The sequence below is a fragment of the Penicillium verhagenii genome (genome assembly GCF_028828195.1).
Source record: "Penicillium verhagenii strain IBT 33310 chromosome Unknown utg000006l_segment0_segment0, whole genome shotgun sequence".
NCBI classification, from domain to species: Eukaryota; Fungi; Ascomycota; class Eurotiomycetes; order Eurotiales; family Aspergillaceae; genus Penicillium; species Penicillium verhagenii.
Window position 1 is genome coordinate 1,051,914 of NW_026643170.1, and position 25,969 is coordinate 1,077,882.

Below are 25,969 nucleotides of genomic sequence, written 5' to 3' on the forward strand. Positions count from 1 at the left end.
TCACAGGTTCCAAGGCTACTAGGTATAAAACGTCAAGGTGTGATTGATGAGAGAGAGCTCTGAACATTGAAACCTTGCACATGTGGAAACAGTGGACAACACCTGGGCACCTGGACCTCGGGAGTTCGAAATATTAAAAGCTCGGTATTCTTGCACAGGTGGAAAATGGATGTTCCAACATCCTCCACATGCAGCTTTCGGGCAAGGCTGGAGCTTTCAAATGTTGGATCTGAATGTTACATAGGCTACTTACTAGACATGGCAGATTCAATCTTGGAATATTCATTTGAAGGTTGATCTCCAGTCCTGAAGGTATTGCATGCATGTGTGCTTCAATTGATCATACTTCCCCACACTTACATACTAGACTGGTACATATACATACTAGTATCTAGTACCTACCTTCCAACCAGTCTTGAAGATTTTAGGGGTATATGCATGCGGATGTGGAGAAGTACCTAGTAGATACCATGTCCATAGAAGCACTGATCTACCTAGGTGCCTATGCACATCAATCTATCAATTGATTGATGTTTTGTAAATTCCACGTGTGCACGGGTTTCTTAGATATATTTCACCAGCCACTTACATTTCGAACTACTAGTAGACAGGAAGACTGGCCTCTTGCAAGTATTAGGCATTTATATAATTACTAGACATCACCAAAAATTTGGAAACATAGTGATTAAACCGTCAAAGTGATCGCTAAATAAATTTATTTTGCTTAAAATCGCAGGGTTTGAGGGGCCGATAACTGATAAGACTCGATAAGGTGCGATAAGCTTTGATAAGGTGCGATAAGAGATGTGAACCGAACTGGAAATTCGCGGAAAACAGCTTCATCTCCGGTTCATACGCGTTCTACTCCTCTACCTTCCCAAGGTTCCTGCGTATTTCCAGGATTCAAAGTGGTTGGAAAGTCCTCACCTTCCAACTGACTCTACAGTGAATTGGACCTAAATTCAAATTCGCAAATTCACTGCTACCCTGACTCGAGGTCACCTGCCCAATATCAAGCACGACAAAGCAAGTGCCAATGCAGCCATAACTCAAAGATGGTTGTCTGTACTTTCTTCCAGCAGGGCCGATGCAAATTTGGAGGTAGGTAACTGTTGGTATGAATATCAACTGGTCGCTAATAATCATTTAGACCGTTGCAAGTTTGAGCACCCTGGCCAAGGTACGGCCGGTTCATCGGGCAACCGGTTTGGTGCTCTCGCTGCCGGTGGATTTGGAAGTAAGTGAACTCAGAAGACAAGAGTCCAAATTGAGGGAAACGTTTCAATTTGGATTCTACCCACCAATTACTCCACCTTCCTTCACGTCAACCTACTACTACCCTTCACGTCAACCTACACTTCACGGCCTACATACTTCGCACCCTGCACTTCTCATATCCCATAGCACATATCACCCACGACAAAAACCCGAATCCTTACCCCCTTCCCAATAAAACATGGCGCCTTCATCCTTTGCGAGAAGAACGATTTTACCCACCTCTGACATCCACATCACATTGTCTACAAGTGCTAACTCGCCATGCGTGGTAGGTCAAGGTTCACGCCAAAATAACCAACCAGCAGAGTAAGTATCCAGTTCCAAATCCAAATCCAAATCCAAATCCGCACAATTTTTTGACTGACACTCTAGAAGCTACAACCTGAATGCTAAAGACATCAAGCTGGATTTGACAGCTGGCGAAGGCCGACCACAATGGATTTTTTCTGCATATGCGCCGTTGAAGGATCTCCCACGACAGTTATTTGGTGGCGATCGGCGAGAGCAGAGCATGGAAGAAATGCGTCTTCGCCACTATCAAGCTGCTGCTGCAGGGAACGCGAACCAGGCCTTACAAGAGGCCGAGGCTCTCTACCATGAGTCGGTGAAACAGATGGAAGATGCGTTGAATGACCCCAACGGTGCTATCCAGTACATCATCCAAGGAGGTAAAGAACATCCAAATCGCATCGACATAGTCAATGGAAACACTGGTTCAAATGTGAACCAGGCGCAATCGGCTGGTCAAACTTTCGGGCAACCATCTGTCCCTGCCCCGGCCAATGCATTTGGAAGCGCTACACCGGCACCATTTGGGCAGCCGTCACCATTCGGGAAACCTACTTCTAGTCTCGGGCAGCCTTCTGCCTTTGGTCAGCCATCAACCCTAGGCCAAAATCCATCGCCTTTTGGGCAGCCCTCAGCTATTGGCGGACAGACTGCGTTCGGAAAGCCTGGCTTCGGCCAGCCAGAATTAACACAACCTGTCACCAACCAGCCCACATTCGGTCAATCAGGTTTTGGACAGCCAACGGCTCCTGCTGCACCCTTCGGTGGCGCTCCAGCTTCCGCTTCCCCATTTGGTGTAGTGAACCAAAATGCCAATCCTTCTCCGTTCGCCGCTGCTCGTCAGAACCCCAATCCTTCTCCTTTCGGTGCTGTGAACCAAAACCCCAATCCTTCGCCTTTCGGTGCTGTGAAACAGAACCCCAATCCTTCTCCTTTCGGTGTCGTGAACCAGAATGCCAACCCGTCGCCATTTGGACAGCCAGCAGCTCAGCAACCTGCTGCACCCTCGCCATTCGGCCAACCATCAGGTACTGCAGGCACCTTTGGTCAACCTTCTCAGAACCCATCGCCGTTCGGCCAACCTCAGCAAGCCAACACTCAAAATCCATTTGGCCAACCTGCTGCCACAGCATCGCCATTTGGAGCGCCGCAAGCTACTGCTGCTCCCTTTGGTCAGCCTGCAGCCCCTCAAGGATTGCCGGTAGCAAGTTTGGATGCTGGCCCGCCTGCATACATGCAAGCTGACGATCCCAAAACTTTGAACCCCCTCCCACGTCTTCAGGGCGAGACAAGACGTGACCCGGTTTCAAACAAACTCACGATGTGGAAAGGCCAGCCGGTTCAATACGTCAACAATGGTTACCCGTGTTATCAACACCCGCAAGATCCAAAGACATTGGCTCGTATCAACTTTCCTGATGGGCCACCTGATGCGGCTACGCTACGGGACTCTCAAGGAAAAGATGATGAGTACACACCCGAAGTCGTCGAGATGTACCAATTCTTCCTCATTAATGGATACTTCAAGGATGGCATTGTCCCAGCGGTGCCACCCAAGCGAGAATGGATCAGCTTTGATTTCTAAGCCCGTTCGTTTCGCCCGTTGTTTGAACCTCGTGGGCTTTTTCATATTTCTTCCGCCTTGGTTATCGTCAGTATCTTTTTATTTCCAGCATGCATTTATCGATCCTACAGCCAGCTGTTGTTTGTTCTTTGATGTGAACCTGCTTTTGTGGTTCAGTGTTCGGGTACCCCATAAAAATGGCGCATGGAGTTCAGCAGGCTACTTTTCCACGCTTGCCACGGCAAGAGTGCAGTGCAAATCTAGATAGTTTTTACTTGAATGATCTTTACTTTTTCTTTCTCAAGATGTTTCCATTTTTTTGTATGTCAGGTATAGCGGGTATCCACAACGAAATCCTTCTCAGGCTCAAAGCGAACGACCGACTGTTCCGCAAGCACAAATCCGACAATGAGACTCGACAAGACGAAACGGCAGGTCCAAAGACCCTCCCTGATCCATTGCAATAACTACTACTTAGGGTAGTGCATTTAAGCAGCAATGGTAACCTCAACCTCAACACCGGCCTCGATGTTGATGATGATCTGCTTGACGGTCTCGGTAGGGGCGAGCAAGCTGTATCCGAGTCAGTAACATGCTCCAGAAATTGAGACCAATGCAGCGCACGAGCATGCCGCCTGCCATAGTCATGTATATGTATCCGGGTAGACTCACTCAATCAAGCGCTTGTGGATGCGCATCTCGAACTTGTCCCAAGTCTTGGAACCCTCACCGTTGGGGGTCTTACGGGTGGAGATGTTCAGGGTCTTGGTGGGCAGACGGACGGGGCCCTTGACCTGGAGGGACTTGGAGCGAGCACGGTCGATCAGCTCCTGGCAGACCTTCTCGAGGGAGGCAACCTTGCGGGAGGTGAGGGTGATGCGGATCTTGTGGACCTTCTATAAGGGGTATTAGCAATTGCACAGGCATGGGGGCATATCATAGCCAGATGGGAAGCGAGTGGAGGGAGTTTTTTTCGACGGCGCATTGCACGATGGGCTTTGCGACGGCGGGGAGGGTGGTGGCGGGAGATAGATAGTGGGAGATGATAGAGAATGAGATTTCACGTACAGGGCCCTCGCCGAACTCCTTCTCTGGCTTCTGGAAAGACATCTTGAGATTTTTGTGGTGGTTGAAAGAAGCTAATTGCCAATCAAGACCTGAACTGCTGGGCTCGGTAATGTGATGATGGCCGATGGAGATTGTGGGTGTGGAGCGAGAATTGTGAACATTTTTAGTGGGAAAACGCTTGGTGCTTCGGTTATCATGACGCTAGTCCGTATTGGGTTGATGCTGAGTCATCCATATAAGTCGGGGACCCAATGCAGTTCTATCTACACGACATAGCTTAATTTATGGTCGCTTTGTTTATTTCCTGCCTGCGTTTCACTTTTCATTTTACTCCTCATTGGAGATAATTCCATTCCTCCCCTCATTCTTTTTTTTTAGCGCACCTTAAAATGGCGGGGTTCCCGCCATTGGCCCCGGTGCCCTCCCCCGCAGTCCGGAGGACCATCCCATCTAATGACTGGGAAGCATGTCTGGACGCATGGATGATGCTTCTTAGCGTTCGCTTGAATTCGAATGATCAGATTTTTACCCTTGCTGCTGCTGAAGATCCTTCGGCTGTTTTATTCTTGGACTCTTTCTATCAAAATGCCGCGTCCGGGGACCAGGGTCTACAGTCTGGACCCAAAGCTCGAAAGCTTCGCAAACTTTGCTTTCTCACAACAAGGCGGTACATTTTGACCCTTAAAAATCCTCCTGTTGAGTTATTCAATTGGCGATTGCTTGGAAATATGTGCTGCTGTTACCCGTCAAGTACGACATTGAAGGCATCTTTATCAGAAGCATGGAGCTTGCACCAGGAAAAGATATCATCCAGCATAGAAAAAGCCAAGTCATTTATTATTGACCAGCTGTCTTCAATGAGTTCATCTGCAACAGCGGATATAGTCGCAGACATTCGACGTCTGACAATCTTGGCTTCGGTAATGCCATCTTGCGGCCACGTCCTGATGGCAGGCTCGGACTATCTGGATACACTTGCAGAAACCTATCAGTCACCAAAGGCTCGAGACGAGCTTCGAAAGATTCTTGTTGCCAATCTCTATGTTGGTCTGATATCGCTATTGAAAGAGTCATCACCCAACTTGTCGCTATTGCTGGACCAGCTGTTCAGTTTGAAGGCTGCCGCGGGACTTGGCACATCAAAAATGAAAAAGGAAGCAACAATTCTCTCGGATGTTATTTGTAGCTCCGACCTGCTCCAGAGGCTTGAGAAGTATCTCATTATCCACCCTCAAAAACGAGGAGAGGACCTCCTTTCCAGTCTCCGTGTCTACCAGATAGAGTCAAAACACTTGCATCACCGGTATCAAAGGCGAAAGAAAGTGGACAAAGGAAAGAGCCCAGCTTCAGGTCTACAAATCGAAGATGACGAGCTTCATGCACACAAGATGTCTCTTGTTTTGCAGGTTCAAGACCTCTTCCCAGATCTGGGCTCCGCCTTTGTGGTGAGGCTCCTGGACGTCTATAACGACGACCCCGAAACAGTGATTTCCCACCTCCTGGACGACTCACTTTCCCCAGAGCTGCAAGGCTTGGACCGAGCCGAACAACTCCCACCCCAAGCAGAACCCAATCACGACCACTTAGCACCTCGCCCAACACCTCCCGCAATGTACTCGCCACCACTAGACCCTATACCATCACGCAAAAACATCTTCGACGAAGATGTGGATATTGCAGAGCTCAGCATCTCAGGGGATGCAAAGGGCAAATTACGATTCGGCCGCGCAGACCCTGATCTCACCGCAGATGAGGTTCTAGCGGACCGCAGCCAACACGCAACCAACAAAGCAGCCATTCTTTCCGCTCTGGCGGCATTCGACTCAGACGAGGACGAGCGCGACGATACATACGACGCCGCAGATGTGGGCGGTACAGTTGACGCTATCACCGCAGACACTGAGGCCGAAGCAAAGAACCAGCGTGCTGCTGCGGATAATCTCGACATGACGCTTCTCCGGGCATACAAGTCAAACCCGGCGATATTCTCTCGGGATGCAGTAACACGTCGCTCACAGCCTCGTGCACAACTCAAGCGTGAGACTAATATGATGGACGAGGCAATCGAAGGCTGGGCTGTTATGCTTGCGCGGGATTCAAAACGTCTTGCTAAACTCGAGAACCGACTTGCTGATGATCTTAGCGGTTCTACGGGTGGATCGCTAAACCAGCCCTCTCTTTCCTCGACTTCATATCGGAGACCGCGCGCTGGAGATGACGGAGAGGACTCTGGTGACGAGGGCGAGTCGTCTGGTGGTCCTGCGACTCGTGGAGGACAAGACAGAGGTAGAGGTGGACGAGGTCGTGGTGGGAGAGGTGGGAGAGGTGGACGAGGCGGTGGACCTGGCGGACCTGGTGGAACATCCCAAGCCGGGGGCCAGGGGCAGCAGAGTAACCCGGCGGCGAATAGGAGGAAGGAGGAAAACAAGGCTAGTCGAGCGAACCATAATCGGCGCCAGCAAAGGGCAAAGAAGATAGCGCGGGGAGGTGGTTTGCCAGGATAAACTATCGATGTAAATCCTGATATGTAAACTTATTCAATTGGTCCATGGACGGCTTTAAAGATTATTTGCAAATAGAGACCTTCATTAATTGTTGCTTTGCCCAGATGATGGCCTACAATTTATGTGTTTTGCCCTAGAACGGAAAAAGCAAGGCTATTTATTGGAAGCAGAACTCAAATAAGTCAATTCGGTCGTAGTATATGTAAAGGCGTAGAATCATACAGCTCAAGGAAAGTCATAATTTAGTGGTGATGCGAAAAAACGCCCTCTGAAGCAATCGACTTGCGACACTCCTCCATAAGGCGGACCTGCTTCGCCACGTCGCCGAGCCGGCTGATGACCTCTTTGTTCCCGTCATAGAAAGTGAAAATAGCGTAAGGAATTCCAGTCTCCTTGCAAAACTCCAAAACATACTTCTGCGCTCGGCGTAAGTTGTGGCGGGGCATGCGAGGGTAAAGATGGTGGATAGCCTGAAACTGCAGGCCACCGTGGAAGAAGTCTAGCCAGGTAGGGCAGTCGACATCCATGGTAGTTCTCAGCATCTTCTGGGGGAATGATTCATGGACACCCATATCAGCGGTAGACATGGCGAAATGTGAGAGTGTGATTTGGACGTGCAGAGGCGAGGGCACAATATGAGAGATCATCAAGTAGATGAGTCGGCTATTCCAATCGGGAATGGTCTTATACATCACACCATAAACAAACCAATACCAGAAGAAAGCTTGACCAGCAAACTCCAGCCAGATATGCCACCAGGCGGGTCCCTTTCGTGGAGCTTGCATCTTCAGCAAGTACTCCCAACTTAACCGGTAGAGGTTAAAACGGGCCAGCGCCATAATAGGATAGTAGCTATAGTTCTGGACTTTGACCATGATCTTAGAAAAGGCATCGAAGGTCATGTTGCGGTCATAGTAGGTACTGTTAAGACTGTTGAGGAAGCGATGTGAGATGGCAAAAAAGGGAATATGCTCGATATCTGGGTCGTGCTCCGGCTCATTGGTGACGATATGGTGGACATTATGACTCCGCTTCCACCAACCCAGACTCAATCCACCCATAAAATCGGCAATAATGATTCCAATCACCGTGTCCACGTGGAAATTATGGGTGATACCCATATGACCAGCATCATGGGCAGTGAAGACAAGTTGGTGCCAGAAGCATCCAAGGAAGAACGCGGAAGGTGCCCACCACTCAAGACGAAGAAATATGTATGCAAGCCCTGCAAAGAGAGTATACCGACAACACTCAATGAAGTAGGAGAAGTAATTGCAGTTGAAAAGTCCTTCGGCCTGCATACGGACATTCAGCTCCCGGTATTTGTGTTTGATGCTTTCTTGGTTCGCCTGGTCCAACGAGGGGTATTTTGCGGTGTCGAAAACAATTTCTTCCCTTGTTCGTGCATCAAGGAAAGCTGGCTTGGGATGAGAATATGTCTCCGACTCCACGGGTGTAGAAGCGTCGGTGTCTGTTCCTTGTGAAGACTTCTTTCGACGGGTTACTGATTTGGAGTCGACTGCATCGAAGATAGGAGAAGGCGGAATGGAACCCTCTTGGCTTGAGTTGTCCTGACTTGTCATGTCCTCCTCGCTTGAGCATGTTTCTTCAGCGTAGAGACGGAATTTGCCGCCTTGGATTGGGGGAAGGAAGTTGATCCAGACCCCTTCGACTCGACCGATCTGATAGGCAGGCATGCGGTCGCGCGCCTCTCTTGAGTGCAAACTAAGGTAGAAACCATATGGTCAGTGAATGTCAATGGCAAGCGATTTGGAGTCGGGACCATACGCGTTGATCTCATCCGTCGCATCTCTGCCCACCATGTGTTTTATTGGCTTTTCACCTCCAGGGTGAAATTTAATGAAGGCATCTACCTTCAGAACACGGTCCTCGTAGACTATAACATGGTTTCCTTCTGCTATCAATCCCTCAATGTACCGGCGACTCAACAGAGTGTCCTTCCGGGACGGTCGGGGCGCGGGTTTCTCCATCGTGGGAAGATGCGGTGAGTTGGAGAAAGCGAATGCGGGGAAATGCTGTTGGAGGGGAAAAGGAAAGAAAAAAGAGCAAGTTTATGGTAAAGTTCAATACATTGTATGATCGGCGCAGTCGCTCAAGGCTTGCATTAAGAAACAAAATGAAATGATGGGGTCAAGGCAGCAGAAATGTATCAAGGAGGTGGATCAACAAGCGGGGAGCGATCGACCGCGGTCCTTCCACGGGACTTCCGTGATTACTACACTTAGCGCAGACACCTGCAACTTTGAACCTTGGACGACCACGTACTCAGGTACACAATCGCATAACATGGCTCAGGTACTGGGGTATACTTGGTTACAAAATAAATATTGACTTTCGCCTGACCTTTGTGTTTAGGAATCACTTCTATCGCTCGTTCAAAAATGGCTCCAGTGGGACCAGGTAAGATGGCCGATGACTATGCTTATGGCCTGATCACCATCTCACTCGGATATTCGGATATAGAACCCCAATACTCGAGCGGAAATAGAGCACCTTCGAGATGCTAATGATGAAAACGCCTTGGAGCTGTGCCTCCGAAACCGTATGTTATGTATGTTTATGGGCTGAAACCGCAAAGCTGATTCTGGTTGCCAGGCATTGAATTCGGTACGGCGGGCTTGCGTGGCCGTATGGCAGCGGGGTTTTCTTGCATGAATTCCTTGACCGTCATTCAAGCCTCTCAGGGACTGGCGAGCTTTATCCGCAATCAACGGCCTGAAATTGCAGCCAGTGGCGTGGTCATTGGATATGACGCGCGCCATAATTCTCGTAGATTTGCTGAGCTTGCTGCCAATGCCTTCATTGCTTTGCAGATCCCCGTCTACTTTTTCTCTCAAACATCGCCAACTCCGATGGTTCCTTTTGGTATCAACTACTTTAAAGCCGCTGCAGGTATAATGGTGACAGCAAGCCATGTAGGTCCCCTCTTGTCCCCTTCTGTCCCCTTTTTCTTTCTTTCTTTCCTTTTTTTTTTTTTTTGGCGCAGCGCCATGGAAGAAGCAGTGTTAACAGTCAAATTCGAAGAACCCACCTCAAGACAACGGTATGTATCTTCCTATCATCATTAACTATCAGCTACTGACACTTTCTTAGGTTACAAGGTGTAAGAAATCCCTATCGTACAATGCTCTGACATTTAAGCTGACTTGGCCCTGCTCAGTTATTCTAGCAATGGGGCCCAGATCAATCGGCCAGAAGATGGAGAGATAGCCCAATCTATTCTCGAAAACCTCGAACCATGGTCAGGTGCATGGAATGACCTTCAACCTGGCGAATACCTGCATGGCGACGCATACGAAGCTCTCATCCTTCCATACAGAGCCCAAGTCAAAGAATACGCAGTTTGTACTACCAATAGGAACAATGGTCTTCGTTTAAGATAGCTGACTATTGAAAAAGATTTCGACAGTTTCAAAGTGGAGAGAGCTCAGCTCCTTCATCTATACTCCACTTCATGGTGTGGGAGGCTTAGTGCTTCCTGACGTATGCAGCTCACTTGGTGTGGTTGACTTTGTACCCGTCCGTCTTCAAGCAGCGCCGGATCCTGAGTTCCCCACGGTTAAGTTTCCCAATCCCGAAGAGGCTGGGGCTCTCGACCTGGCCATAGAGGCAGCAGACCAGGAAGGGAGGACTCTCATCATTGCCAATGACCCAGATGCTGATCGATTTGCAGCGGCAGAGAAGGTGAAGTATGTTTTTTGTTCCCTTTTAGTAAACGAGTATTTGCTCACCTGAATAGTGGCGAATGGTTTCTTTTTACTGGAAACCACATGGGTGTTCTGTTGGGATCTCATATACTTGATTCATTGGACAGCAGCAAAGATCTGTCCCAGACTACATTCTTGACCACCACTGTTTCTAGTGGCATGCTGGAAAAAATGGCAAAGTCCAAAGGAGCTCAGTTTCAAGAAACGTTAACTGGCTTCAAATGGATGGGTAACGTTGCTAGAGACCTAGAACAGACTGGGAAGACTGTTCCGTTTGCCTATGAGGAGGCACTCGGGTACATGTTTCCTGCAGTTTGCTACGACAAGGATGGAATCACAGCCGCCTCCGTTTTTCTGGTAGCACATGCAAAATGGAGATCTCAGGGGTTGACTGCACAAGCGAAACTTCACCAGCTATTTGCGGAATTCGATCATCACGAGACATTGAACAACTACTTTCGGTCTCCCAGCTCAGACCTGACGCTTGAATTGTTCCGTGGGATTCGAAGCGGCTCCTTTCTTTCCACGCGAGAGTTTGGCAAATACAAAATTCTCCGCTGGAGAGACCTAACAGAAGGATTTGATTCCGCCTCTTCAGATAATAAGCCTGATCTACCAGAAGATCCCACGAGTCAAATGTTGACCCTTTGGCTTGAAGGAGGTGTACGCTTTACGATTAGAGGCTCGGGCACTGAGCCAAAAGTCAAATGTAAGTTGCCTTTCGTTCTTTGTCTCCTGATCGCTCTTTGTTCGGTTTGGCCGCAGATCATGAATCAGACTGACACGCGCCACCAGTCTATATCGAAAGTTGCGGCGCCTCTCGTGACAACGCTGTTAAGGCTGTCTGTGAGACATTCGTCACCATTTTGACCGAATGGGTTCAGAAATATACCCCTTCCATGACCCACAGTAACCAGCTTCCCACCTCGTCAGGTCATGTTCTTGAAATCGATGAGAAATGATACATAGAATAGTATGTATTAAGCATCGAGATAGGATTTTATTGACACTTCAAATGTCATTGATATATCAACCAGTTGACCCGAATTCGAAGCCAACGGCTCTATGAAACCGCGATGTAAGGCACTGGTTGAAACATTCGAATTCTGAACAGATGTGGACCTCAGTAATTCAAGAACAAAGATACTTAGACCAGTCCATAACCTAGAGAGGCTTCCCTTCCAAGGCCCGTCCTGCAGGTCCCCGTTTTTCAAGGTTACGTCCAAAAATCTTCATGCCCAGGTGCCTACACATGTGTTTTCCCAAGAGTTTCAAGATTCAAATGTTTAAGCATTGACACTTCAACGCCAGAGCATTCAAAGACAGACAAACTGCATCTGGTGTTACACGAAACTGGAATCTACCCACAGATCCCGTTGGATTAAACACTTTTTTTTTTTCAAAAACAAAAGAAAAAAGAAAATCGTGAGTCAGGAAAGTATATAATCCCCCTCTGCCGAGGCCATGAATCAACCCCATATCTACACAAGCGCCTTCATACACAGATATTGAAAGGTTAATAATTGGAATTTTTTGAATGACACGACTTCGTGGAATCGACGACTGAAATATTCTTCACACCATGTTTTCTCCAGTCTGGAATGGCCACATTTTAGTGTGCCCGAATGGTGCCAATCAATCTCCAGCGGAAACATTTCGCCACCAGGTCATAAATGGTCACTATCATGGGCATGCTGATACAATCAACACAAGCGATGGCTCCCACACACTCTGTGAACATATAATGGCTTCTCCTGCTAGAGGGCCGACTGAGAAACATCAAAATCCTCGCAGGGTCAGCTCTCAGATCAAGGATAACCACCCTGCCCACAGAGGGCATGCACACAATTCTACCCATGATATGTACGTGGAAGAGCATGCGTGGATATTTGCTTGGATTTTGACTTTGAAACGGGGCTCTAATAATTCTTGCAATTCAGGAGGAGCCAACAACCCAAACCACCAAAGCCAGGCTGCCCTTTTCACCAAATCCCCAACCCCCCAGCTGTACCTCTACGCACCCATCCGGCGAATATCCCTCACTTTGCCAGTCCAGGCGCGCGAGACAGCATATCGAACGTGCATCGGGGCACCTGCAACAATCTCACGCAACCTAGGGCTAGACACCAGACAAACCCGCCAAGTCCTTTACAACAAAATCAACCTCATCACCATCATCACCACCACCACCACGCGCCCGATACCGTCCCAACAGAAACTCAGACTCATCATCCCGACGCCCACCATCATGTCCATGTTGCACAGGATGCCGCTCACCACAGAGTTACGCCTCCTGAGCGCGAAGAGGTCCATCGTTCTAGCAGATCAACTCCTCCCGACCATAACAAACGTCGAGCACATATCCGCGAAGAAGATTTGATGTGGGGATATGGACCACCTTTACCAATACTTGCTATATGTCATGAGAGAAATACCCACAGGAGAAGGAGAGTCTGAACAAATGATTTCATGGTATATGGTGACCTAGCACGCTACATCACACCTGGCAGCATCCAGTCTTGTATCTCCCCTTTACTACTTGGGCGCTTGTGGTATCCATGTACTCAATTTCGCAGAATTTGATTTGAATGAGAAAACGTCTCAGAGCCTCATGTCCCAAGTACCGAGTTTCCAACCTCCCGAGTACCAGTAGGATCCGCAGAAACAGAACCCAAAAGGAATATTGATTGGTCCACTCCCTGTCCATATATCGAATGGAAAAGGAAACCTTTCCAGGGAATGAATTCATGCAAAAAGCAAAAAGAAATCTCCGATAGGGGGAATCGAACCCCCGGCTGTCGTGTGAGAGACGACGATGTTAGCCACTACACCATATCGGATGTTGTATGGAGAAAGATGAAAATTTTGCCTCTATGAACCCGTTTTGGTTTAGCGCCTCCGGTCTCCGTGTGTGCGTGGTTGTATATAGCCCTCCCCCACCATCTTTCTCTCTCTCCTGACCTTCTTGGCCCTCATTTATCCAGCAACTAGCCATCCCAAACAATGGCCTATAGCCGATTTCGTGAGTTGCATGTTGACTTTTTGGACGAGGAAGGGCACCCTGAAGAGGGTCACCAGCCCGCCTTCCATGACCAAGATGGGGCTCCGTTGTTTGAAGCTCCCGAATTCGCTCTTTTGCATACGGTTTTCGCACAGAATGACGTTAAATCTCTCCATTTATACAACGACAACCCCCATATGACGATATTCCAGGACTTGGGCAGTGATGCATACTGGCAGTGGTGCTATCATCCGTTCGTCCAAGCCGCCATACTCAATGGTTTCGACGCGCTCCACGCCTTGCTGGATATTTACGTGGCGAATCCGACGCTTACTGAGCCACTTGACCAGTATCTAGCCCACATTCCCATATCTCTTATGAATTTGGCCTGTCGAGGTGCAAACCGTGGTATAGTGCAGCGCCTACTAAGCCATGATCCACTGTTGGGGGATTTGCACGCCCGGGAGGATGATTCTAGTGAGACACCCCTTTTCAGTGCGGCCAAATCAATGAGAATTGAAAATGAGGGCCGGATCAAGCATGATAGCCGCGAGAAACTTGCCTAGATGGAGGACTTCATTCACTTCCTTCTGGATCAAGGTTGTTCGATTCAAGACTCGAATCTTTACATGAAAGTGAATACAACTAAGCCTGGCCAATTACAAACAGAGCTAGTGCTTTTAGATACAGTGCTCGCTGCCGCTATTCCCCACACAAGCTACCAGCTGGTATCACGTCTGATCACCGAAGGTGCTAATATCTATGCCTGGCTAGCAGGGTAGGATGATGGAATGTCCAACGGCGAAGCGACCGCCATGCATATTACAAGCATTCACTTAAATCTTAAGGGGATGCAAGTGCTTATAGATCATACCGGCGAGTCCGGTGTAGCGAGCATGGTCGCGATTATTGATAGCGAAGGTCGAACCCTACTATACTGTGCACTACGTGGTTGTGGTCGGGACCATCTAGGTTCAGATAACAATCATGACCAAGACGAGATCATAACTTATACTGTCTGTGCTGCAGAATTATTACTGAATACTAATCTGGCTACGGTGAATATACAAGTAAATAATAGGGAAACAGTATTCCATTACGCAGTAATATCCCATACAGCTTCAGAGAGTATCATATCAGTTATTAACTTACTTTCAAGCACCAAGCCACTTCCTTATATTATCAATGCCCACAACAACATGGGCAACACAGCGTTAAATATAGCAATGGATTATCACACAATACGTGGTGGTACTGCTGATAAGCGGCTTATAGAAATACTTGAAGCGTTACTCGACAATGGAGCAGATGGGAGCAGATGTAATAACAAAGGGCGCAATCTAGTACATACCCAAGCGTTGAATTTCGCCGATACTACCAGTGGTTCTGTGGATGTTGCAATCTTGGAAAGATTCCTGGAATTTATCAATGTCAACGACACTGATTCTTACAGCCGTACACCACTCCATTATGTCGCTCGGTATTGGAATCGAGTGAAATTCATTCGCCACCTCATCAGCCAAGGTGCGAATGTCAACGCAGTCGACAACAAAGGAAACACACCTCTCCATGAGGTGATGAGAGGCAAATTAGCTAAACCGACTGAGCTAAGTGCAGAGGCCAGAGCACGACATGAGGTGATCCAAGTTTTGGTGGACGCTGGGGCCACGATGGATTCCCGGAATGCAAATGGGAAGACACCGCCACAGATACTTGATGAACGCACGAATAAGATCAAGTAGAGATAGCATCAAAGAGGCTAGTCTACCACCCTCACTTTAATAAACTCCCTGGTCCTCTTTTTCTATACTATCCATTTGAATAAAAGAAAAGACTTGTTGATAAACTTGAATATTCGGAGGCTTGTTATGTTAAGTTTGGATTAGCGAAGCCAAGCATACATAGGGGGTCACAGTACATGCACATGTGCTTACTTAATCATTACTTAGGATTGATATTCACACAGTATTGGTGATGAGTATCTCCTTGGGATTTAAGAATATACCAATGCCACGTGCATCCAGGTGTTTAATTTGAGATTACAATTAAGCGCCAAACGAGTTTATAAGGGGGCATTTGTGGTTATGGCTTCAAATAGTTCAAGCTCAGCCCCGCTCGTTCAGGACATCTGGATGGTTGCTGTGATTAAGCGCGCGCGACGTGATTCAGGTACCCCGCACTGAACAAAGTTCCTTTCCTTTTTTTTAGATCCACGTAACCCTTACAGGCTTGCTTCAATTTCGACTTACTCTCTTCACCTGCTGCTCAGATTGTTAATTCATACATCAACTCTACGATGGCTACCACGCTAAGCCTTCACCTCAAGTCTCTCGAAGACGATGACCCCTGGATCATCGAGCAGAGGAATTTCGCTATCATCAATGACCTCCTGCAACCAGACAGCCAATTTTCTGTCGCCGAAGCGGCTACTCAGATGAATGACCTCACTCCCATGAAGCGAGAGGCTCGGGGTGAAGAGGATGTCGAGGAACCAGAAAGCTATTTAAGGGAGATATGGGCTTTCTTTATCATCATTTGCAAGCAGGTTCCTCAGGACCATCAATCACAGGACAGGCTGGTTTCCTTGATAAGAGAATTGACGCTGCTACCATCCGAGGAGTTCAATATATGGAAGATGGTGAGACAAAAGTCTTTTATTTCTCAATCAGATTTACCAATTTATCCGGTTTTTTAGAACAAGGCCCGCATTTGGGCAGATTTGCCTTTCATGCCGGAGTGTTGGTGGGATGACTGGGATGGTAAGCACTGAGCATAGATTCACTTGATATTATTTCCAAAACACTAATCCTCAATAGGGACTTCTGACTCGTGCGACTATAGCCCTGCTGAGCAAGGCATCAACTTCTTCGCGTTTTCAGCGCGACTCCTCCAGTCAGGGTTTACGGGCCTAGAAAATTGGTTGACCCATTCCGTTACAGAAAGATGGTTCCGCTTCTCTGTCACAGCCATGAGTTACGCCTTTGAAGACCGACCTGCCGATCCCGTAACTCATAAATGGAAGAACCGGGATTATCAAGTATGTGCAGCCGCGCAGTGGATCGAGCATTCTAGAGGGGCAATGTTCCAGAAAGCAGAACTCGAGTTCTCGACAAGAGAACAAAAGAAGCCCAATGAAACAGCAGATCATTCTCTTTATAAAGGTGAAGCCGGCATTTCCCGAGAAGCTTGGGATTTTTGGGAAGTAAAGTTTCGTGCGTTTGGAGGAGAAAGGGCTGGAGAGGTATCTGAAGAAACTGCAGCTATTTGTCTTAAAGCTGCGCAGCAGATGACAGAGCTAAGCCTTACTAGAGATGGTTAACAAGAAGCTCTGGATCGGGTTCTTTGAAAGCGTAAAGTCAACTACTATTATGTATTGAAATGGAATGTTCAAAAACTTACCATGCAATTTCGTGACTTCCCCACCTTCAAGACCTTGAGAAGTTGGCCACTTCCAGCCTAAAGTCCCCTGACTCGGTTAGCAGATAGAGGGGCTCTGAACCAGGAGGATGGAGCACTTCCGAAAATGCTTCATGGAACAAACAGACTGTGATAAGGACCCTAACACACTCATACTACTGACTGGGGGTCTATTGAGGTAATGCCATATTAATTAACCATGATAATAGTAACCAACTAGTTAGTAGTTAGTAATTATCTCGTACCGGCCCCTGTTGATGTCATTTTAATGCAATTCAAAATTCGACCTTGATCAGTCATTTGGTTGAGTGAAAGTGACTGCAGGAGAAAGTTGCAAAAAAGAAGAAGATAATGGGGCGAGCCGGGATTGAACCGGCGACCTCACGATTGACTTTATCAGTCAGACTGCAGTGAACTTCAGTCGTGCGCTCTCCCAACTGAGCTATCACCCCATTGGATGGAAAATGAGGTCAATCTTGTTATTATAAACAAAAACAAAATCCGCTTCTAGTATATCCAGACCGATCTCATCATATAGTGAGTCAAGTAGTCTAGGTACTAATATTTTGTAATCTTTTCTCATGATGCTAAATAAATCTCATTTTTCTTATCCAATGGGGTGATAGCTCAGTTGGGAGAGCGCACGACTGAAGTTCACTGCAGTCTGACTGATAAAGTCAATCGTGAGGTCGCCGGTTCAATCCCGGCTCGCCCCATATCATTTCTTTTTGTTGAACTTAGTACGGAGTGTTTATGTGTAGATATCGACATGAGTTAGTGGTGAATGAATGGTGGGTAGGTGGACTAGTACTTCTTACTTACTATGTATCTCCTGATTTTTGTATCAGGCAGGATGGAGGAGATCCATGTCTATAGTGACTGACGGTCGTGCATACTACATACCCTAATAGCCAAAGATAATCCTTGCTCATGCTGTCTTGGTTTCCTCGCCTCTACTATTAACTCAAACATTTAATGCTATCATTCTCTCTTTCTCTGTCTGTATGCCTTCCTCCAACGTGTCCTGATTTCTTCACGCTGTTGATACTCATCGTAAGAAACGCCTTCAAAAGTATCAACAAGCTGATTGATTTGTTTCACGTATCCATCTCCTTTCGCGCGAAGACACAATTTCCACTATGGTAGCAAATTAAGGCTTTTCAGTCTTACGGCCAGACGACTGGCGGGATCAGTCGACAGAGAATCAACCGCATATCTCAGATGGTGCGGTCTTTTCATTAAGAAAAACACAATGTCCACACGATCGCCTGCCTTGAATGGATAATCCAATGGGAGTATTGACTGGGCGACCGTCAGATCATAGCCACGACAGCGAACGAAATAACTTTACTTTGCGTTAATTTGGTCGACTGTTGTCCCTCTGCCATTTCGAAGGATATCTTGGTACCCTAAAATCAACATCTTTTGATTCATGTGCAGCTTTGGCACTGTCAGAGGCTGCGGCCTGCCACTCAAGGGAAGTATTATTTCTGTAAATTTCTTTTGCTGGAGTTACGAAGCTGATGGTTAGAGGTACTGAGCTCTGCACATGTGCAGCCAATTGACGAAAGGCTGGATCCTCTGAGAACAAGAGCTCCGCAAATGACATCTGGAATCTCGAGTGAGCTCGGGCTTTTGATCCCAGCTTTCGCGTGGGAATCTTTGCAAAAGAGGGGAAGCAATGGTGAGCTGTCTTCCAGCCCATGTCTGACACATGCATGAATCGGATGGCAGAAACTTGTGAATAAAGTTTTTTGCGCATGTGGTAGAGTGTGGAGGGTACATCTCTACATATGTATGTAGTAAGTTGAGATCTGGAGAAGATAAGCCTTCGAATTCCCTTTAAAGCCTTGCTCTGTATTCAAATATTCTACTGCTATAAGGTCGCCCACACTGAAAATTTCATCAATTGATTTTCAATGTTGGTAACTTGAATGGTGGTGTGGCTCAATGCCGCCGAGAGTATATATTCCGCATTCTGCCCGATCTCCGACACAAGGAACTTTCCGCACATGTGCATCGAGCACTATGGTCATCCATTGTTACCCTCAAAATATTATCCAGGATACAAAAGTGATCTACCTTTCCAGGTTGTGCAGGTACCCTGGGCGAGGCCTCTTCAGATGGTTCGAAGGCGGCCGGTGTTGGAGTACCTGGTGTCCAACCTTTGAACGAGATTCCGGGGAATATCCTTGGACTTGCCGCGTTTCAATGATATATTCGGCTTTCTCTGTTGACACTTTGACAATATAGGAGTGCGCTCTTCTTTCGGGTTTTTACCTAGCGCCGATTCCTACAGACCCATAAAAATCTTCCGATCATCTGAGATTTTATACTCATATTTCAAAGATGGCGATTCAACCACGCCATTGCCACTCGACTTAGATGGCTTGAGCCTGTTGTAAGTTCGGGATAGATTATCACCACCAGAACCGTCGAAGGCTGGGATTGGTGAGTTTTCCCTCTTGGTTTCCAGTTGGGACACAGTGTTACCTTTCCCAGATTCCCATTCGAATGTCTAATGCCATTCTAGAATCAATTTCGCGTCATCGACATCGTATATTCCTATACAGGGTCTGGTCCCCCGAGAATGGTAGAGGAACCCCTGGGTGTGACCACACCAGTGAGGTCGAACATTCGAAATCCGATTCAGACTGCTAGCCAAGTGTCGTGTGCACAATCTTCTTTTCGTCGCCAAGGTCATAATGTTCTAGACTCCTTCTTTTGTTTCGATGCTCCTTTGCTTCGCGAACCTTGGCTGCACTTGGGGAATTAATATACCAGAACATCATTGTTGTTCCGAGCTTGAGCATTCTGAGTTCATTGATGTCATTCTTCCAGGAGTTTCCCGCGTGGCCATACAGAGTATAGACACTGCCGACAAGTCGCGATACAATTTGTGTTCGTGGTCGGGCGGTTTCTTTTGTTTCGTAGAGATCGTGAAGTGGGAAAGAGTTGGCACTGATGTTGAAGTCAAAGACCCTGGTGAAATAATGGAAGAGAGCATGAAGGTTGCAGGCATATTTTAGCCAGAGATCTGGCATGTTTGTGCGAAATTGTTTATTGCAGTTGTCGATTCCATGATAACTTCCTTGGAATCTGATGCTTCCTCCCCAAATGACTGCATTTCGAGAAAGCGGGTTGCGGTAACCGGACGTGAAAACGAAGATAGGAGTGACCAAACAGATGAGGCTATGTCAGTGGTCCTATAAGAGGGAGTAGAAAGCAGAGGAACGAAAAAAGAACACGGGAACTCAGTGGGGTAAGAACATTTGAAGGAAGGAGGATTCTATCCAGAGAGGGGTCTTCAGGATTTCATTGGAGGGCACTAGGCAGGGACCCCCTTCTCATGAAGTGTCAAACTAAAACAAGCGCAGTTAAAGCCTACTGGGACACATACATAATAATTTTATACTGTATCTCTTGGAATGATTCTTGAAAATATTGCGACTGGTGTTACACATGTGGCTATTTTAAGGGAGATGACAGGGGTTTAGAGCTCTGGAGCAATATCAGATGGTCTTGCGTATCAAGATACCTAGAGACATCTAGAATTGAAGATATAATAATATATATTTATGAACAAAGATTAATGTTGGGAGAATTCGCTATCTTTGGCTTGATACCCCGCAAGAAGTACGGAATTTCATTGAGTATTTGAGCACAAAAGATCAATATCTCAATCAATAACATAAACAAATATCTCAACAGATTGATGTAATAACAAAAAGATAAGCGCATTAAATGTAACATCACAATTTAAGGATATGCGTATAAACACAAATAAATGGCGCAGATACAAGGAAGAACATGCAAAGGAACGCTGATCTATCTGATCTACCAAGAGAGGTAAACATCAGATCCCACTCCATTGATCGCTCAATCGATCGCCAAGTCTTCCAACCTTACCGTACGGCCTTATTGAACAGGCTCGTACAAACACAAGTAATCTAGCGCTTCCAAATCATTCAATTTGCCAACATAGATAGCTAAGATTCATAAGTCTGAGTATTGGCATTATACGAGGTAGTAGTAGTCAATAGTTCAGTTACGGATCTTATGCCTGTGAAACTTGAAAAGGTTAGACAGCCAAACCAAACGTGTTATTACATAATCAGGGGTGATAGCTCAGTTGGGAGAGCGCACGACTGAAGTCCACTGCAGTCTGACTGATAAAGTCAATCGTGAGGTCGCCGGTTCAATCCCGGCTCGCCCCATTTTCTCTTTTTGCTTTTTTGACGTGTTTCATTATAATTGTTCTCATCTCTATACTGGTGTTCCACTCAGTAATTACAGTGATTTAAATAATACTAGTGGAATCTGTAAAGAGCTTGAGAGAGAGAGAGCTCTTACGAGACGGCTACCCAGATAGATACATCTGAGGCTGTCTTCCGTTTAAATACGTGTATATCAGTTACTTGAGTTTTCCGCCCTTATTGTTAAGCAACGCTCTCTGGCCACAGTGAGTATCGCCTCGAAAGGGTATGCATGGCTATCAACTAGATGCATGTGCTCGGTTCCAGATAGTTGTAGTCACAACTGACTTGTTACTGCAAGAAAGCGTAATCTGGTACATGGATGGATTCGCTAACTATGATCGGGCGATCGCCCGCTAAGATACATGCTATCATGTGATACGGGGCGGTGACGCCCGGCAGGTAACAATAGGGTGGTGACCGGGTAACATGACTGGTGGTCTGTCGTAGGATACTTCTCGTCCTGCGAGGACCCTTGTCGTAGGGAAGTGGTTCGTTGTCCCCATCTCTTATTTGGCGTTGTCTGGGCACTGCAGAATTGACTATGGTTCCAGGAACCATGCCCTTCATGCGACCCTTATGCCAGACTGATCAATTCAATGTTAGGTCTCGCTGATTCTTAAGTCAGTGTGCCCCCTGTGGGACCGTAAGCTATAACACTTATGTGGAAGCGATTGGGCAGACCGTTTATTAGATATAGATACAGCTCAAAGGTTCATCCTATCTGTATAGTATAGCACTCCACTATCTACTATTGTACATGCAATGATAGCTCCAAAAACAAAAATGAAATGGGGCGAGCCGGGATTGAACCGGCGACCTCACGATTGACTTATTAGTCAGACTGCAGTGAACTTCAGTCGTGCGCTCTCCCAACTGAGCTATCACCCCTTTGAATAAAGTGCATGACCAAAGTTGCCGTCATAAACAAAAGGCAACAAGTTCGGTTGTAAAGAGAAAGAAAAAAGAGACCATGGGATGACCTTACAATTAAAGGATTGAACTGGCAAAGTCCTCAATTGCCCACCCCACATCCAGTATTTGAGCCAGACCTGCCTTAAAAATTTGTAATCTCTAATATATCTTACAGATTAATTACAGCTGTAGGCTCAACATTCATTATGCCACTAAGCCTTGATGTATACTAGAGAAGCTTTCTGGAGCAAATCCCAAGGCTGCACATGTGTATAAGAAATCATTTGCCCTAATAACATCAACATTGAATGAGGTCCGGTCTCCAGAATGTTCAAAATCAGATCCAGCCCGACAACCAGGTGTCGTGTGTATGCTCTCCATATGTCGGTCGCCTAGATAAATGGTTCGTCTTCCTCTCTGATTAAGACACGACCTCGCAAATCCTGAGTATATTGGCAGAAGACATTGTATGTGAAGGTCTGCGCAGTGTGATTCTTCTCTTTAATTGATTGAAGAACCGAGTCTCGGACGTCAAGTTGATGGATTTGAAGTAAGATTGTCATCATTGCAAAGTAAGGCTTGACTTCCATCTCACGCTCTTTGAGTCTCATGTATCGAGCACAATAGTCGTCGATGAACGCAGTTTTGGTGGGGAAGTCGGTTCGTTTGAGGTTGACGAATGCCCCAATTTGCTTCATGTCTTCATAAATGCCGCATCCGCGCATTTCCTCGTAAATTCCCTTCCAAATGACATCCGCGAAAGAGAGAGTGAGCGTACTTCGTGCTTGTATCTTGCTGTGAATTTCGGTACTTATATTGGCAATGAGCCACTCGCCAATCGCTTTTGACGCATTAAACCACTTTTCTGAGTTGTTGCTGTTCTGAGCTGGTCTTGGTAGCTTGTAGTCAATGAGACCGTCCATTCCTCGAAGTTTGAGTTGGTTTGTACGATTCTCTTCCAGGAGTCATAATCTTCTGGTTTTTGTAGAGGATTCTTGAGGGGATTGAGGGTTATCTTGATGGCAGGGAGGCCCGATGATTGGTCAATTCGAGTAACGGCTGTGACGTTGTCCCAGTTGTTGTCGGTTCGAGTACTGAATGGAACGTCATCGACTCCTGTCGTGTCAGAGTCAATCGTGAATGCCGACATGGTTGGGTTGGGGGGGGGGGAACAGCGCTATGCCGTCTTGTGATGAGGGTTGGGGGACCTGAATCTGTCAAAAGAGCATCAAACAGGGCCCTGGGAAAGAGAATTTCGCTTAATCTTATCGATTTACAGCGTTAGTAAGTAAGAAAAGGAGGGCTCATAACCTCATGGAATCAAGGAAAGAAGGGAGGAACAAGCAATGGAATGAATATGAATATTGTATTGTGTAGAGAGAGAGAGAGGAAAGAGGAAGGAACAAGAGAGACGCAGCCTGCTATCTAGAACAAGAAGGAAGCACATGAAGCCGGGGATGACCGGCGATCATGATGATCAATCAATCATGATCATGCGATTCTAAGATTGTTTTCTAATTAGATGTTTTGCATCTCGATAAAACAGATCGCAAATCCACAGGGTGGAGGTATGTATACATAGTAGATAGATGCCAAGATTTATAGCGCTTCCAGATACCTTGAGAAAATTATACTTTTCTTTTCGAACATTGAAATAACTTTATGCCCAAGGTAAGAACAACCTTAGGAAAATACATCCCTATACGATACACACAAATTAGTGCTCAGTCGGGCTAACTTCATGTAGTCAACGCCCCGAACACGCCGATTTCAAGTGAAAGGGATGGATTAGTTATCCCAGACGTGGATCAGTGTAATTTAGAATGGTTTTTACATGCCCAGAATTATGAGGATATTGAGAACTAGAGATTTGAAGCAAGCTTGCTGTGACGAGGCAAGCAAAAAACAATGTATTCGTTCTAAGGTCCTAAAAACAAGGAAAAAACAGACAGAGGAGAAAAAGAGCGGTCTACAGCTCTTCATGCGACATCTTGTACAAAGGGCAGGATGCTGGTCGAAAATCCTCCGTGAGTTCAATGCGGAAATCGTCCTTGCCTCGACTTTCAGGTAGTGTGTCTGAATGCTTTTTGGAAAAAACATCCCAGAATTCATGGTACTCCTTGGGAAGTTGATCAAGCAACTCCTGTTTCTCACATTCAGGTGGTTTCTCAGAGGTTTTGTGCATCACCATGTCAATCTCTGCCAGACATGTCCAAAATATGTTGTTGTTCTCACTCTGCATGAGTCGTCGAAAACCAGCCACACCAATCATGGCACATGTTTCTGACGGTCTGGGACTCGGTAATATATTTCGTCGTGACTTGGGGTCGACTTCGGTCTCTTGAAGATTCCAGACACTGAGAAGGGACTGCCGTTCCTCCTGCATATCTGCTTTCATCTTCGCGATCTCATCGCGTGCATGGTCACTTTGTCTAGTCGATCCCGTCGTTCAGCATCTTGCTGAAATTGTCGAAGGTCTCCAGTTCCTTTGGCTAGGATCTCTCTGACATCTCTCTTCTGCCGGGTGGCTGCCAGAGCTTCATCTTCTTGGGAAGGGGAAGAGACAGGGAAGAGTCAACCTCTAAGTACCCAAGTACTTTAAGGTTTGACGACAGGAACTCAGCTTAACCTAACCCTAACCCTAACCTTCTCAACCAGACAAAGGGAACCTTGAGGAAAACCTTCTCAACCCCAGAGACTGTCAACACATGACACTCACAGTGTCGACGTGTGACACTTGCCAGAACTCGCAAACCTCGAATTCATTTTTCACATCCAAGGGGCCCATGTGGATTCGAAAGGCTATGTCAGCCATTACACTGTTTCCGAATGGAAAAGGTAGTGGTTATGAAAAAAATTGGTAATATCATCAATTCGCACATGGTTTTTATTTGCATTTGAGACGGTATCGGAAGTGTGGCAATTACTTACTTGCCGATAGAATTTGTGCAGAAAACTATTGCTCCCTCTTATTAATTGTTTTTTGTCGAAGCATGCCTAGTAATTCTGATCTAATTTATCTCACATATTTTCCATACTCGATACGTTGAAGAAGGCCCCGTTCTTGTAATGGATACATCAAACATCTGATAGCAATTGTGAAAGACTGATTTCGTAAGCAGGGGTGATAGCTCAGTTGGGAGAGCGCACGACTGAAGTTCACTGCAGTCTGACTGATAAAGTCAATCGTGAGGTCGCCGGTTCAATCCCGGCTCGCCCCATTTTCTCTTTTACTTCTTTTTTTTTTGTAACTTAACCTTTTACTTCGCTTCAGCACTGGCAGTATATTTGAAGCATTCAAAGATAAAAAAGCCTCCTTGCACCGCAGGCAACTCTTCCACACAGTTTGGGAAGGACCGATTCATGTTGCCGAAGTTCATTTTGCATATCAAGTAAGACAACAGGAATTCGTTTGGAGGCTTTATCGCACGACATAAATAAATGGTAGAAATATATTCAAACTACCACATCACTTTTAAAGATTTGAAGTGTTCTTATAATCGGGATTTAGTGCTGAACGTAATTATTTCGTGAAGAATAATGGCCATAGCACTGCCAGAATTCCCCATACTCGTACATAATTCTCCAACTCTACCAACACCAACAAGCCTTGGAAAGACATCAAAGTCCAACCCGAGCCCATCCCCCGGTACTTGAGACGGGGAGATAGATATCCGCCACGATTTTGTGTCATTCAAAGTCAAGATTTTCTCCGGGTTCTCAAAGCAGAAATCAGTGATGCCTCTAAGCATTAGCATCTTACCTAGTAGCACACATGCCACCCGAAGATCAGATACTATGGATAGTATTACCCTAGCTAGTACTATATATTTTGTGTTAGGAGAAGTGGACCATATGACCCATTCTGGTCTTATGGTCCGCTCCTGAGCATGTTCCAGCGCGTGTGGGTTTTGTGTCGTTTCCGTGAGAGGGTTAGGGTTGGTAGTTAG

At 46.5% G+C, this 25,969-nt stretch overlaps 12 protein-coding genes across 12 annotated transcripts; 8 read left to right on the forward strand and 4 right to left on the reverse strand.

Moving 5' to 3' along the window:
- Positions 1-1,055: 1,055 nt before the first annotated feature.
- N7466_005802 (FG-nucleoporin nup42) lies at positions 1,056-3,151 on the forward strand (the record flags this gene model as incomplete). The annotated part of the gene is made up of 4 exons (XM_057165199.1): positions 1,056-1,101; positions 1,151-1,237; positions 1,551-1,584; positions 1,651-3,151. 4 exons carry the CDS (start codon positions 1,056-1,058, stop codon positions 3,149-3,151), a joined length of 1,668 nt encoding a protein of 555 aa, XP_057020798.1.
- A 176-nt stretch (positions 3,152-3,327) lies between these two features.
- Positions 3,328-3,597, forward strand: N7466_005803 (uncharacterized protein; the record flags this gene model as incomplete). Its single annotated transcript, XM_057165200.1, has 2 exons — positions 3,328-3,397; positions 3,467-3,597. The coding sequence occupies 2 exons, from the start codon at positions 3,328-3,330 to the stop codon at positions 3,595-3,597; spliced, it is 201 nt and encodes a 66-aa protein (XP_057020799.1).
- A 21-nt stretch (positions 3,598-3,618) lies between these two features.
- On the reverse strand, positions 3,619-4,240 carry S10a (40S ribosomal protein uS10; the record flags this gene model as incomplete). Its single annotated transcript, XM_057165201.1, has 3 exons — positions 3,619-3,703; positions 3,803-4,026; positions 4,199-4,240. 3 exons carry the CDS (start codon positions 4,238-4,240, stop codon positions 3,619-3,621), a joined length of 351 nt encoding a protein of 116 aa, XP_057020800.1.
- Positions 4,241-4,587: 347 nt separating this feature from the next.
- N7466_005805 (ASCC2 family CUE domain-containing protein) lies at positions 4,588-6,702 on the forward strand (the record flags this gene model as incomplete). The annotated part of the gene is made up of 1 exon (XM_057165202.1): positions 4,588-6,702. One exon carries the CDS (start codon positions 4,588-4,590, stop codon positions 6,700-6,702), a length of 2,115 nt encoding a protein of 704 aa, XP_057020801.1.
- A 242-nt stretch (positions 6,703-6,944) lies between these two features.
- On the reverse strand, positions 6,945-8,693 carry N7466_005806 (fatty acid desaturase; the record flags this gene model as incomplete). Its single annotated transcript, XM_057165203.1, has 2 exons — positions 6,945-8,427; positions 8,491-8,693. The coding sequence occupies 2 exons, from the start codon at positions 8,691-8,693 to the stop codon at positions 6,945-6,947; spliced, it is 1,686 nt and encodes a 561-aa protein (XP_057020802.1).
- A 316-nt stretch (positions 8,694-9,009) lies between these two features.
- On the forward strand, positions 9,010-11,392 carry N7466_005807 (phosphoribomutase PRM15; the record flags this gene model as incomplete). Its single annotated transcript, XM_057165204.1, has 10 exons — positions 9,010-9,018; positions 9,079-9,123; positions 9,187-9,265; positions 9,319-9,638; positions 9,748-9,770; positions 9,817-9,824; positions 9,865-10,064; positions 10,123-10,412; positions 10,463-11,139; positions 11,226-11,392. The coding sequence occupies 10 exons, from the start codon at positions 9,010-9,012 to the stop codon at positions 11,390-11,392; spliced, it is 1,818 nt and encodes a 605-aa protein (XP_057020803.1).
- A 782-nt stretch (positions 11,393-12,174) lies between these two features.
- Positions 12,175-12,810, forward strand: N7466_005808 (uncharacterized protein; the record flags this gene model as incomplete). The annotated part of the gene is made up of 1 exon (XM_057165205.1): positions 12,175-12,810. The coding sequence occupies one exon, from the start codon at positions 12,175-12,177 to the stop codon at positions 12,808-12,810; it is 636 nt and encodes a 211-aa protein (XP_057020804.1).
- A 623-nt stretch (positions 12,811-13,433) lies between these two features.
- N7466_005809 (ankyrin) lies at positions 13,434-13,997 on the forward strand (the record flags this gene model as incomplete). Its single annotated transcript, XM_057165206.1, has 1 exon — positions 13,434-13,997. One exon carries the CDS (start codon positions 13,434-13,436, stop codon positions 13,995-13,997), a length of 564 nt encoding a protein of 187 aa, XP_057020805.1.
- N7466_005810 (ankyrin) lies at positions 13,998-14,213 on the forward strand (the record flags this gene model as incomplete). The annotated part of the gene is made up of 1 exon (XM_057165207.1): positions 13,998-14,213. The coding sequence occupies one exon, from the start codon at positions 13,998-14,000 to the stop codon at positions 14,211-14,213; it is 216 nt and encodes a 71-aa protein (XP_057020806.1).
- A 1,514-nt stretch (positions 14,214-15,727) lies between these two features.
- Positions 15,728-16,750, forward strand: N7466_005811 (DUF3632 domain-containing protein; the record flags this gene model as incomplete). The annotated part of the gene is made up of 3 exons (XM_057165208.1): positions 15,728-16,069; positions 16,127-16,190; positions 16,248-16,750. The coding sequence occupies 3 exons, from the start codon at positions 15,728-15,730 to the stop codon at positions 16,748-16,750; spliced, it is 909 nt and encodes a 302-aa protein (XP_057020807.1).
- A 2,755-nt stretch (positions 16,751-19,505) lies between these two features.
- Positions 19,506-19,892, reverse strand: N7466_005812 (uncharacterized protein; the record flags this gene model as incomplete). The annotated part of the gene is made up of 1 exon (XM_057165209.1): positions 19,506-19,892. The coding sequence occupies one exon, from the start codon at positions 19,890-19,892 to the stop codon at positions 19,506-19,508; it is 387 nt and encodes a 128-aa protein (XP_057020808.1).
- Positions 19,893-22,411: 2,519 nt separating this feature from the next.
- N7466_005813 (uncharacterized protein) lies at positions 22,412-23,169 on the reverse strand (the record flags this gene model as incomplete). The annotated part of the gene is made up of 2 exons (XM_057165210.1): positions 22,412-22,900; positions 22,969-23,169. The coding sequence occupies 2 exons, from the start codon at positions 23,167-23,169 to the stop codon at positions 22,412-22,414; spliced, it is 690 nt and encodes a 229-aa protein (XP_057020809.1).
- Between the last annotated feature and the right edge of the window lie 2,800 nt (positions 23,170-25,969).